Source organism: Engystomops pustulosus, chromosome 2 (genome assembly GCF_040894005.1).
Source record: "Engystomops pustulosus chromosome 2, aEngPut4.maternal, whole genome shotgun sequence".
Lineage (NCBI taxonomy): Eukaryota > Metazoa > Chordata > Amphibia > Anura > Leptodactylidae > Engystomops > Engystomops pustulosus.
In genome coordinates, this window is record NC_092412.1 from 197,628,906 (window position 1) to 197,643,039 (window position 14,134).

A 14,134-nucleotide genomic window follows, 5' to 3' on the forward strand; every position below is an offset into this window, starting at 1 on the left:
AGCCTTAATATCAAACCTATTCCTTCCATTTGCCTTTTAAAAGAAACCTGCCAGATGGTTTTCTAGGCTAACCTACCACAGGCATTAAAGGGGTATTCCAGGGATATGCACGTCTAATACAAAAACCTTTAATGCATTAAAGAATACAATACAGCTAAATTAAATGTCATTAATAAAAAATGGAGTTAAGTAGTTTGCTTTTATGATTCACAAAGTTTTGTGGGCTTTATACATTAGGCGGTATTATCTCCCAGATGGCCACCATCTACAACTCCCATGATCCCTAAGTTCTCAGTAACAACTCCTCCCTCTAATGCTCTGCTCCCAGTGATGATGTATCAGACTGTCCTGCTCTGTTACCATAGTAACAATGTGTGTAACTGCCATCACTGCACATTGCCTCATTTCACCACAAAATAAGCCATACTGAGTGCACTGCAACCAACTGACACAGAGATGATTATATGATTATGTGATGGGGACATGTGACCAGTGGCCATCTTTTGTTCTGTGTCTTCTTCACAGGGACAAAGTCTCAGGACTGGTACCAGTAGCATTTTAATTCTTCATAATAATGTATGTCCACAACATTTTGTCTACTAAGGAGAGCGAGATTTAAAAAAATGTTAACAACTAGTTACGTATTAGCTTATATTTCAAATACCCATTTGAATATAAATTATGCTTATGGAATACCCCTTTAAGTAATGACCTTTCTTGGGTAATGATTGCATGACTATATGAAGCTGATCCCCACCCCTGCGTCTAGGTAAATTTGCATTTGCTGATCAAAGGTTTTAAAGCTTATAACTTTTTTTTTGAGGGTGGCCTAAGAAAGAGCAGTAACTGATTCAGTAAATGCTAGGATGAATATAGACGGAAATACAACTACATTAAAGAGAGTGTTATTCAAAGGGGAAAAAATTTACAGGAGCATTATAAACCATTGGCTGAGCAGCCTTTGACCCTGTATTGTACCTTGATTAGACAGTAACTGTAATATTGAACTGTAATATAATTATGCATTGTAAATGTTACAGGTCCATTTTTTCATAACTGTTAGTTTAGTGCAAGTCTTTTCTTTTTCGCCATGGCCATTGCTTTTAATCAAAGTAATAGTATTTGATGATCCTAAAGGGCAGATGTAATAAGGTTGTCTTAAAGCATTATTCAATTAAAGTAAAACCACAGGTCGCCCCTGGCATGGACTGCTATGCTTGCCATTAGACATATAATATTAAAGCATTCCCCCTAGTGCCAATAAGCGTAATAGAAGCAAATGTAATTTAATAGATATACAATTAAATAATGCTGCAGTTTACAATTCATTATCTATCTGCAATCATATACTTAATGTTACACAAGCTGCAACATAATAATCCTATCTCACAAAAGGAATAGGTAAATCTATAAAAAAGGTGGAATGAGGTATGAATGCCGATATTTATTGACACATCTGTAGCATCCTGCGTAATAAAAAAGCATATTTTGGCTTAGTGGTTAGCATTACAGCTTTGCAGCTCTGGGGTCATGGGTTCATGTGCCAGGGTCAACATCTGCAACCCGTTTGTATGTTCTCTCCGTGTATATGTGGGTTTCCTCGGGTCCTCCGGTTTCCTCCCACACTTCAAAAGATACTGGAAGGTTGATTGGATTGTGAGCCCCATGGGGTCAGGGACCGATTTGGCAAGCTCTGTGCAGCGCTGAATAATCTGTGCACGCTGTATAAATAATTGTATTATATTATTTATCATGCACAATTAAAGGGCTAGTTAACCACCTTAAGAAAAAAATATCAAGTCATATATAATTAAAAATGGTACCAACAGAAAGCAATTCCTTCCAGCTCTGACCCTGTCAATGAGAAAATAAAAGAAGTTATAGCTCTCAGAAAATACATTATTTTTGACAATAAGTGCTTCTGTTTTACAACATAAAAAACTGTACATATATGTGATTTCCATAACAGAACTAAACATTGAATACCGTTTGCATGTAATTAAAGCCATTCAGTAAGCATAGTTTAGAAGAGCTACAATTGACAAAACTAACTTTTTTCCATACACAGAAGAAAGTGTTAATAAAATTCAATATTTTTCACATTGTTCCAGTTTTGACTTGGTACTCCTCAGAAGATACTGTAAAGCTTCATCTTTAACTCATGTTCAGGGATTATAGCCTTGGTTACTTGGTGGCTACTTCTGCTAATGGCTAATCTTGGTGTACATGGCACTTTACCCTGGTGGGTATGGAAACACTGATACAAAGAGACAGGGCAGATGGAGTTCTTGTGGAGTCACGGAATAGGTTGTGGGTAGCACAGATTTATGTCAGATCAAACAAAGGTCACCACGACAGAACAAGAACAAGAGACAAAGTTGAAGAACAAGTGAGGTTCAAGAGAACACGGATTCAAAAAGTAGATGATCAGACATCTTCATGGAGACTTACAAAGTAGGACCTTAATAATCAGGTACTTTACTGTGGGACATTTTCACTCTGGGAGCACTCACCCTTAAATTGGAATGCTGATGTACTTACATTGACAGAATGCTGAGGGAGAAGGAGTATTTCTTGTACACAGTATTATGAGGCATCAGCTGGTTTCTGTAAAGGTCAGTGGTACAGAAAAGCAGGAAATTGATATGGACAGCCGGCATTAAATGTTACTCCATCAGATAAGAGCAACATTTGATTTAGGTGAAGTCATAGAAAGCAATGTTAGTGCTGAGCCTCGCCTGGTGTGCATTCTAACTACTTATTTGATTTGTCAGAGGAATTTATTGCAATTCGAAGATGATGCCCTACTTCTCTAGCTACATTACACACATATGTACTTTTAAGGGTTGCTTATCCTCAGCCCACTTCATCCAGAATAAGGTTGCTCATATTTAGATAGTGATAACCTTTCACAAAATAATTTCCTGCTTGGAAGGTGACAATGAAAGATGACTGAGCATATGCAGGGCCTTTTATATTGACTATAGCTGTTAACATTTAAAATGCACACATCATTTTTTTCCAGGGTGCGGGCAGTTATCAAGTAACCCTGATAAAATGTAAGGTGGATTTAAGACTCAAAATGGGTTACAGATCACCTACCCAATCCCCTGCCACTTTGGCTGATGTTGTTCTCTGATGGTCTCTACTTTCTGGTCCCAAATGACACAAATAAATAATAACTTAAAGGGGTTGTCCACTTTTAACCAATAATTAAGTCCTGATTTTGGAGGTGGACGGGTATTTTAACTTTCATGGTAAAGGTGACAAATAACTGATTTAGAGGGTTTTGTTATAGGAAAATTAGTTAGACCTTATATGAAGATGTCTTTAAATAATTACATTTTTTAATCCTTAGGTCTCTCAGCAGCTAAATTGCTAGTGGAGTCAGGGCTGAATGTGGTCGTGCTAGAAGCTCGAGATCGAGTTGGAGGACGGACTTTCACTGTACAGGTGAGCTTATTGGATATAAATTATGGCTCTATGAAAAGAACAGAAAAAGCAGGCTCCATAACAAAATTTAGGTTCGTTTGCACCAAAACCGAAGCATGAACATCATAGACTGTAATTTAGATTGTTAAATGTCTGTATCCTAAGGCAGTGGTGGCGAACCTATGGCACTGGTGCCAGAGGCGGCACTCGGAGCCCTCTCTCTTGGCACCCAGGACAGAATAAAGTTCACCAGACAGAACTACAGAACTCAAAGAATCTGCCTGCAGAATCTTCCTACAATGATAGAAGAGTTTGCCCTCCTCCTTTCAACTGCGTTGGTGTCCTTGGGAGGCTGAAGAATTGAAGGTTGTCAATGAACAAGGAGAAATACATTACTTCTTAAATTGCTACGCTGGCACTTTGCAATAAATAAGTGGCTTTTGGATGAAGTTTTGGCACTGAGGCTGAAAAAGGTTCGCCATCACTGTCCTAAGGGTTCCTCAAGACTGTAATGCAAAACTGTATGTCTGAGGCCTAATGTTGGCAGCTTGTGGCGCCACCCAGCAGTGATAAGTGCATAAAAATTTACTGGTATAAGGCTGCATTCACACGGCCGTTGGAGGACGTATATACAGCTGCCGCATATACATTGTATATACGTTTCCCATTGGCTGGCAATGGATGCACGGAGCCGTACAGCACCATACAATAGCCTATCTTTCCCCGTATTACGGCACCTTGCGCCATGTATCGCTATGGAGAGGGGCGGGGGTGAGCAGTGGTCACACATGTGTGTACGGCGGGCACATATCTTTGTGAATGTAGCCTAAGAATGATAGGTGATTAAATCTAAAAACTGTACATTTTCCTATTCTACCAATATGTATGCTTCCATATCTTTTCATGGGCATTTTGTGTAATCTTTTTTGTGTTATATTCCAGTATTAGAAACATTCCTAGGTCTCATCAGGTGCCAAATTGTACATCAAATAACAAATATTGATCCATTTATTATTTTGGCCCAATGGGCCCTGATACAAACTTTGAATTGGGGCCCCATATACGTATTTTTCGGACTATAAGACGCACTGGACCATAAGACGAACCTAGGTTTTAGAGGAGGAAAAATAAGAAAAATGTTTTTTCCCCAAATAGTATGCTAAAATATTTAATAAAGTAACAGTAAAGTAACTGGGCAGTGCAGCCTAGTTTCTCTTTGGAGAGTGGCAGGGGCGAGCAGCCTATCTTTAAATAGAATTATGCTGGCATGTAGTCAGGGGGTCTCAAGTTACCAGGGCTGTATAGGTATGAGTATATGTGACAATGGTCACAAGAGCTTACAATCAATGAGGAGGAGGAGGAGGACACAGGAGATGACAGTGCTTGTACAATTGCCACAAGAGCTTACAATCTATGAGGAGGAGGAGGCCACAGGAGATGACAGTGCTTGTACAATTGCCACAAGAGCTTACAATCTATGAGGAGGAGGAGGGCACAGGAGGTGACAATGCTTGTACAATGGCCACAAGAGCTTACAATCTATGAGGAGGAGGACACAGGAGATGACAGTGCTTGTACAATGCTCACAAGAGCTTACAATCTACCAGGGGGACAGCAGCCACTACATACCAGGCAACAAGTGGTTAAGACTGTGAGAGCAGAGACCCGGGGGAAGGGAGCACTAATCACTTATCTGATCCTGTGCTGGGATAGAAGTTACAGGTCAGACACTGCAGCACTGTACAGGCTCGGCTCCTCTTCACACAGTGCGGCAGCCTTCATCTTCTCTCTTCACTCTGAGCCTCCCGGGCTACTTACAAGCCGAGCGGGGATTGGCCAGAGTCAGTGATTTTCTCCTCCCCCTCTCTCTCTCCACTGCTGCCATAATTATCATGTATATCAGTGCCCTGATATACATGATATACATCAGAGCTGGCAGAGCGCAGGGGTGCTGCCATCCATTCCCTCCAGCAGTGGAGGGCTGAGAGGAGGAGAGGAGCGCAGCGGCACTCAGCACAGCCGCTGCGCTTCACTGTGAAGGGCTGCGCTTACTGCCAGCATCAGCATCTGCATCAGCATCTGCATCCGGACTATAAGACGCACCACTGTTTTTTCCCCATTTTCTGGGGAAAAAAAGTGCGTCTTATAGTCCAGAAAATACGGTAATCCACGCTGGCATCCACATCCTGCATTATTAAGTTATTCACAATTAAGCCTATGTAAAATACATACCATGACACATAAATATGTACCTACAGTGAATATACCACACATATACAGGCAGTCCCCGGGTTACATACAAGGGTCTGTAGGTTCGTTCTTAAGTTGAGTTTGTATGTAAGTCGGAGCCATATACTTTATTATTGTAACCGCAGTCAAAATTTTTTTGGTCTCTGTGGCAATTGGATTTTAAAAATGTTGGATTGTCATAAGAACCAGGATTAACTATAAATCTTAACTACAGGCACCATTGATAACTGTTACAGCTGTTTATTGTAGCCAAGAACTAAAGTACAGTAAATTACCAAAATCCAGAGGTCCGTTTGTAACTAGGGGTCGTATGTAAGTCAGGTGTTCTTAAAGGAAACCTACCACTTGTAGTGGCAGGTTTCCGATGGCAATACCGGGCACCAGCTCAGGGTGAGCTGGTGCCGGAGCTTATTTTAGTTAGTGTTTTAAACCGCGGTATCGCGGTTTAAAACACTTTTTAAACTTTATAGCCGGCGCAGGCAGGTACGCGCTCGGCGCTTACCGTGCGCGCGGCTACATAGGAAGTGAATGAGAGCCGCGCGCATGGTAAGCGCCGAGCGCGTACCTGCCTGCGCCGGCTATAACGTTTAAAAAGTGTTTTAAACCGCGATACCGCGGTTTAAAGCACTAACTAAAATAAGCTCAGGGTGAGCTGGTGCCCGGTATTTCCATCGGAAACCTGCCACTACAAGTGGTAGGTTTCCTTTAAGTAGGGGACCGCCTGTATACTATACATCAGGAATACCATCAGGAGATGGAGAGTACTTACTGTTGCCTTATTGCCTTATTCACCCTTTCCTCATGGACTCCTCACAGGTAAATAGTTTTCTTCATCATGTATAGAATGTGATAGACTCCATTATACATAGCCCCCCCCCCCCCATTTAAATGAGTAAACCCCCTAAATTAATCTCATACAGTGCCCCTCCACTAAATGCCTTATATTAAGTACATTCCTCCCTAATTTATGTACAGCATATGTAATTGATTAATTTATATACATCAAATCCTAATTAGATGAATTTACACTTCATTTATATACAGCAGCCATAAATGTTGTTGAGATCCACTAATGAATTCATACACCGCACGTGCATAACCTCAGTATTTTAAAATGTAAAAATGTTTGTACTGGTTTTCAAACAGAACAGCAAAGCAAAATATGTGGATCTTGGTGGTGCATACATTGGACCAACTCAGAACAGAATCATAAGAGTTGCCAAAGAATTTGGAGTTGAAACATATAAAGTGAATGAAGTGCAACATCTCATTCATTATGTTAAGGTAAGATGCATATTTACAATGTATGAGGCAATAGCATTGATATCTTATTCTGAAATTAATGCCAATATGTTATTAATACATTTTTATCGGCTTCCACAATCCTATCTATACTTCATATTATATATATATTATACCCAACTTTTCCTGGATCCCATCTATGTTCTTTTCACAAAACATTGCATTGTGTTTGCTTATGCAAATGATGAACAGTTTTTTAAGGGCTTTAGAAAAGATCTAAAATTGGCACATATGACAAGGATACAAACAGAAGATCAATGATATAAAAGACAATTTGTGAAGTATAAAATAGTATAAAATCAGAATAACATAAAAACCTGTTGGCTTTACTAGTTGACAGACACAGATTGCAGTGATATGCAAGTACTCGCAGCCCCATCTAGTGGGAGAGTTACATTTTGTACAGTTGTCATCCACAAGATCTGGTGGTTAACATGTTATTAATAAATTACACTATTATATTAATAATAAGCAATGTAAACAAGCTTTCCATGGTGGCTGGGCTCCCAAGTTATGTGCATTACCTGAACACGTGGTGCATTTACAGTGAAGCAGGGTACTGACCTTAGCTTTATTGCACGCAATGTAAATTGGACTTTCCCCTTCGATAACATGGGAACCAGCCCATGAGCGACAGGAGGCTAACCTTTCCTCACCATCTTTACATCTGGTTGATCTTATCCTAACCCTGCAAGAACTAGACTGATGTGAGCTTGGACTAGCAACTATAGGCCACACTTAAAAAGAAAAATGCATAATAAAAGTAAACATGAAAATGTGGGATTAATATCATCATACCACCCAAGAAAAAAAAACTTATCATCTTTTTTGAGCTGCAAGGTAAATGAGTCAAAATGTAATGTGTAAAAATATCAATTCAGAACTGTTGTTCTTTTTTCCCTACCAAAAAGAGTTAAAGGGGAATTCTCATCTTGGCATTCACATTTAATTTAATTCATTTGCCATATGTAAAATTTCTTCAATTGGATGTTATTAAAAAAAAGTTCCTGTGTAAAGATAATTTCTCATAAATGTAGCCATGTTGTCCCTTAGAAACGAGATGGCTTCCTCAGATACGACCACCTCACATTTTGGCAGCAATGGCCAGAGATGCACTATTGAGCCCTGCCTGACCACCTGGATTCACCGTTCTTTACCATAGGACGGTTGAGGGACATCTAGTAACTCCCGGACATTTCATATACAAAAACCTTTTGTTTCTTTGTGTAATCCCTCCAGCAGAGGTGGCCGTATCCAAGGATACAGTCTTATTTCTATGGGACCATATCACTACATTTATGAGAAATTATCTTCACATAGTTAAAAGATTTTTAATAACATCTAATCGAAGAAATGTATGTATATGGCAAATTAATGAAACTGAATGCCCAGACGATAATACCCCTTTAATAAATAATACTTACTTTGTTATATTTACCACAAAATGGTTGCACTGCATAAAATAGTCCTCTAAGAGCTACAATAAGGAAAAACTAAAAAATAAGGGCTTTTCAATGCAAACTGCTTGCACATGCATTTTTCAAAGTGTCTGCAACACATTTGTGTCGTGGCTACACAAATTCTCCACTAAAAGGGGCGTTCTGGTGCTCAGTTGACCATGCGCCTCATTCGTCATGCAATGCCCAATCACAATTGTGTTGCACGCTTTGGGGCACATTGACTAAGGGTCCGAATCGCACATTTCCGTCGGATTGTATTGCATCGGCGATGGCTTTCATGCGACGGTAATCGGGGGTGTGGCAGTTGGAGAACCCGACGGATGCTGAAAAAACACACACTTACAAGCACCAGGAAGAATATGGTGAACTTGGTGGACCTCGGCGCAGCAGCGACACCTGGTGGACATCAGGCGCGACCTTAGTGAATCCCGACAGGACGCAATTCCACTCGGACAATGCACCGTGGGATCGCAAATGGACCGGGTAAGTAAATGAGCCCCTCTATATTAAAAGTGCACCAAAAAAAGTTAGTGCACTCTGTCAGAGCAGTGCAGGGAGTCCCAGATTCATGCAGAACGGGTGCCACAATTCATGAATCTGGCGCCCCCTGCACAATACTGCATATAGTTTAGTTTGCACTGTTTTTGATAAATTTGGGCTAATGAGTGAGATGTATCACCTTCAGTTGAAGTAAAACAATCATTTGCCTTTCATTTCAGTTTTTTCCCTCTAAGAATAGGTTGGGAAGTGCCTATAATTATTATTTTATTAGTTACCCATGTGTAATTCATACTCCTTGATATCATAAAATCTTATTTAAACTTATTTTTTATATCTCCCTGATGTTAAATTCTATCTCTGTTATAAGGGATTTTGTGAACATTACTCAGAACTTTATCCTATATCTTTTTTTCCATTTAGGGTAAATCATATACTTTTAAAGGTCCCTTTCCTCCAATGTGGAATCCAGTTGTCTACTTGGATTACAATAATCTCTGGAGAACCATGGATGAAATGGGGAAGGAGGTAATTTTGGATTCAAATGAAAGAATTACTAGAAATAGTAATATATATATATATATATATATATATATATATATAATACCGAACACTGCACGACCATAGAAATATACGTGAATTTAGGTAGGGTTCCAGTTTCCAAGTTATGAAATTTTTTTCTGTTTTAAACCCTTTCTTTTAGATTCCCAGTGATGCTCCATGGGATGCACCACATGCAGAGGAATGGGACAAAATAACAATGAAAGAACTGATTGACAAGATATGCTGGACCAAGTAAGTAACAGAGTTTTAAACATTGTATAAGAATTAGAGATGAGCGAACACTAAAATGCTCGGGTACTCGTTATTCGAGACGAACTTTTCCCGATGCTCGAGTGCTCGTCTCGAATAACGAACCCCATTGAAGTCAATGGGAGACTCGAGCATTTTTCAAGGGGACCAAGGCTCTGCACAGGGAAGCTTGGCCAAACACCTGGGAACCTCAGAAAAGGATGGAAACACCACGGAAATGGACAGGAAACAGCAGGGGCAGCATGCATGGATGCCTCTGAGGCTGCATAATCGCACCATTATGCCGAAATTATGGGCAACAGCATGGCCATGACAGAGTGACAGAATGAAGCTAGATAGCATGTAAAACATCCAATAATTGACCCTGACACTATAGGGGACGGCATGCAGAGGCAGAGGCAGCGGCAGCAGGCTAGAGAGTGGCATGGCGACATACCCTAATTGGACTCAGGCTTCAAACCAATGGGTGTCAGAGAGGAACCAAAGGAGGGGAGCAAGAAGCGCTCAAATAATATCGGTACATGATAAAAGTTTGCCAGTATATTTTGTGGATTACACAGCAGGGTGGCGACAAAGTTAACATGGAAGCCATGAAAACAACCCAAAATTCTGCCTGACACAGCTCGTTTGATAAGGGGACCATGTATGCTTACAGTTCATGCCAGTCGCTGCACTGGCTGCCAGTCTCCTTTCGAATACAGTTTAAAATAATAATAACCCTCATCCATAAAGCTCTGTATAATGCTGCACCCCCCTACCTCTCCTCTCTTATCTCAGTCTATCGCCCAACCCGTGCTCTTAGATCCGCCAGTGATCTTAGATTAACCTCTACCCTAGTGCGGACCTCCCACTCGCGTCTCCAAGACTTCTCTAGAGCTGCACCAATTCTATGGAATGCTCTGCCCTGGACTATCAGACTAATACCTAACCTCCAAAGTTTCAAACGTGCTCTTAAAACCCATTTCTTTAGGCAAGCCTATAACACTCATTAACTGCATGAAGTTTTAACTCTTCTACTAACCCGTCCTGTGTCGTCCTCCCATCTGTTATCCAGCAACCAACAGGCACCAGACTTCTCTGCAGTCCCATTCACCCTGGACCTGGTATATAAGATGACGGCTGAGTGGTTCAAGCGACAGCAATTCCATTTATTATATTTTGTTCTATTCCCTAAGAAGAATGGCTTGACCGTTAAATATTCTTTTACCTCGTGTTACCCCATCATCTTCATAAACCGTAAGCTCTGGCGAGCAGGGACCTCACTCCTGTTGTTCCATACAAATGTTGTGCTCTGTTACAATACATTTGTATTTGTTTCCTATGATTTGTAAAGCGCTACGGAATATGATGGCGCTATATAAATAAAGATTATTATTATTATTATTATGGAGGCAGTGAACTAGTAGTAGATTAACCCCTTAAGGACGCAGCCATTTTGTAGCTTAAGGCTCAGCCCGATTTTTTGGATTCTGACTTGCGTCTCTTTATACGGTTATAACTTTTGAACACTGTTACTTATCAAAGCGATTCTGAGATTGTTTTTTCCCCACATGTTGTACTTCATTTTAGTGGTAAATTTTGGCAGATAAGTTTTGCATTTATTTACAAAAAAAAAGAAAATATGATAAATTTTTGGAAAAATTTGCCATTTTCGAAATTCAAAATCATTGCGTTTTCAGGCAGATCGATTTACCACCTAAATAAGTTGCTGAATAACATTTCCCATTTGTCTACTTTACATTTTCATAATTTCTGAAATGTCTGGATAATTTATTTTGATGTCACGCGGCTTACAAATAGAATAGCGCTTTTCCGGATTTTCAGAATTGACTATTTTGGGGATAAATACAGTTTGGAATGAAATTTTACATATTTAGCATCAAAACCCCCTATATAACCAACCCATTTTCAAATCTGCACCCCTCAAGCTATCAGAAACAGCTTTTACGAAGATTGTTAACCCCTTGAGATCTTCATAGTAATTGAATCAAAATGGAGGTGAAATTTAGAATGGTCATATTGTTCCCTTATACGTTCATTTAGCCCTAAAATTTACACATTTCCAAAAGATAAAAAGAGAAAACCCACCATACAATTTGTTATGCAATTTCTCCTGAGTACAAAGACCCCCCACATGTGGCTGTGACTTGTGTTATGGGGGCACAGCGAGGTGCAGAAGGGAAGGAGGGCGCTGCAGCTGCCAGGATTTTAGTTTCCTCATTGGCCCCTTTTGAAGGCTATAAAATTTTCGCTTTTTCGTTATTGGGGCCATGTGATGCCATTTTTTTTGCGGGATGAGATGCTTTTTCCAATGTTACCATTTTGGGGTTTGTATCACCTATTGTTGAAAATTTAGGAACGTTTTTTGAGGACAGGAGTAGAAAAGCATCAATTCTGTACTGGATTTTTTACTTTTTTTTTGGTGTTCACCGTATAGACTAATAATCATGTTATCTTTATTCTATGGGTTGATACGATTACGGGGATACCAAACATGAATATATTTTCTTACGTTTTACTAAATTTGTCAAACAAAACCCTAATGTGGGGAAAAATCTATCATTTATGTATTGCCGTCTTCCAAGTGGCATAACTTTGTTACTTTTTTGGCTACGGAGCTGGTTGATGGCTTGTTTTTTGCGGGACATGTTGTACATTGCACCAGTATCATGTCGCAGTACATATGGTTTTTTGATCACATTTTATAGCATTTTTTGTGGGATTGAAAAGGTAAAAATCATAATTTTTGGAGGGTTTATAACAGTTTTTTTTTACGGCGTTTATCGTGCGGGTTCAATAATGATTTACTTTTATTCTACGGGTTGTTACGGACGCGGTGATACTATATATGTGGGGTTTGTGTTATGATTTAGACTTTTTTTTGAGTTATATGTCTCTTTATATGTTTTGGGGGTTTGGGGCATTTTTAGTGATTTATGACTTTATTTTTTTATTGAATAACTTTTTTTTTTACTTTTTCACTTTTATACCATGGGACATGAAGAAGCAATCTTCTGATTGCTTCTTCATGATAATATTCTGCAATACTCATGTATTGCAGAGTATTATCAGTGTCAGCCTATACACTTGCATAGGCTGGCACTGTGCCAGTAAGATGACGTCACAGACGCCATCTTACTGGCAATTCTTGCAGGTAACTCTGGGGTCCAGATCGGACCCCAGAGTTACTATAGCAACGATCGGCGCACCCCGAAAACGGTTCGGGGGGGCCGATTGTGGGGGAAAGATCCCCCAGATACAAGTTAGATGCCGCGGTCGCGCTGACCGCGGCATTTAACGGGTTAAGCACCCGCGATCGGAGACAACTCCGATCGCGGGTGTTACACTGGGGTGCCGGCTATTAGTTACAGCCGGCACCCCGTGTTTCCCGATGCCGGTTCGGCTCAGATCTTGAGCTGAACCGGCATCAGCTCAGCGTCCGATATATCGGACGCTGAGCGCTAAGTCACTGCGCTCAGCGTCCGATATATCGGACGCTGAGCGTTAAGAGGTTAAAGGTGCTGCAACTATGTTAGTTGGATCTTGGGATGGAGCTGGCGCTCTGCAGCCAGGCGAGCTTTTGCCAATCCAAGCCCCTGTCTCTAGGCTACTCCCCAAACAGCACTTCTAAGAACCTTTTGTATAAGATCAAGTGTAGTAGCGTTCTTATAAGTTTAGGATATGGCGGGTGAGGGGAATGTAAACAGATGCGCAAGAAGCGCTGAAATAATATCCCTAAATGGTAAAAGTTTGCAAGTATATTTTGTGGATTACACAGCAGGTTGGCGACAAAGTTAACAACTTTGATGTGGAATGCCCTGTAATAGCTCTTGGGCGGTGTGCCTTTTATCGCCTAGGCTCAGCAGTTTCAGCACCGCCTGCTGTCGCTTAGCGACGGCACTGCTGCTGTGCCTAGAGCTACCGACTGATGGCGCCATGCCCACGGATGGTAATTCGGAGGAGGAGGAGGTGGAGGAGGGGTGGGAGGAGGTATAGTAGGCCTTTGAGACCTGGACCGAGGTAGGCCCCGCAATTCTCTGCGTCGGCAGTATATGACCAGCCCCAGGGTCAGACTCGGTCCCAGCCTGCACCAAGTTAAGTGTAGTAGCGTTCTTATAAGTTTGGGATATGGCGGGTGAGGGGAATGTAAACAGATGCGCAAGAAGCGCATGATGCGCATGGAGCTGGCGCTCCGCTGCCAGGCGAGCTTTCGCCAATTCAAGCCCCTGTCTCTAGGCTACTCCCCAAACAGCACTTCTAAGAACCTTTTGTATAAGATCAAGTGTAGTAGCGTTCTTATAAGTTTAGGATATGGCGGGTGAGGGGAATGTAAACAGATGCGCCAGAAGCGCTGAAATAATATCCCTAAATGGTAAAAG

The 14,134-nt window shown here is 40.8% G+C and overlaps 1 protein-coding gene across 1 annotated transcript in view; it reads left to right on the top strand.

Moving 5' to 3' along the window:
* Positions 1–14,134, top strand: part of LOC140119109 (amine oxidase [flavin-containing]-like) — a 73,776-nt gene that overhangs the window by 32,118 nt on the left and 27,524 nt on the right. The window contains exons 2-5 of the mRNA XM_072137770.1: positions 3,359–3,453; positions 6,829–6,966; positions 9,366–9,470; positions 9,646–9,737. Of these exons, the coding sequence (XP_071993871.1) occupies positions 3,359–3,453; positions 6,829–6,966; positions 9,366–9,470; positions 9,646–9,737 (430 nt within the window). The remainder of the gene's footprint in view (positions 1–3,358; positions 3,454–6,828; positions 6,967–9,365; positions 9,471–9,645; positions 9,738–14,134) is intronic.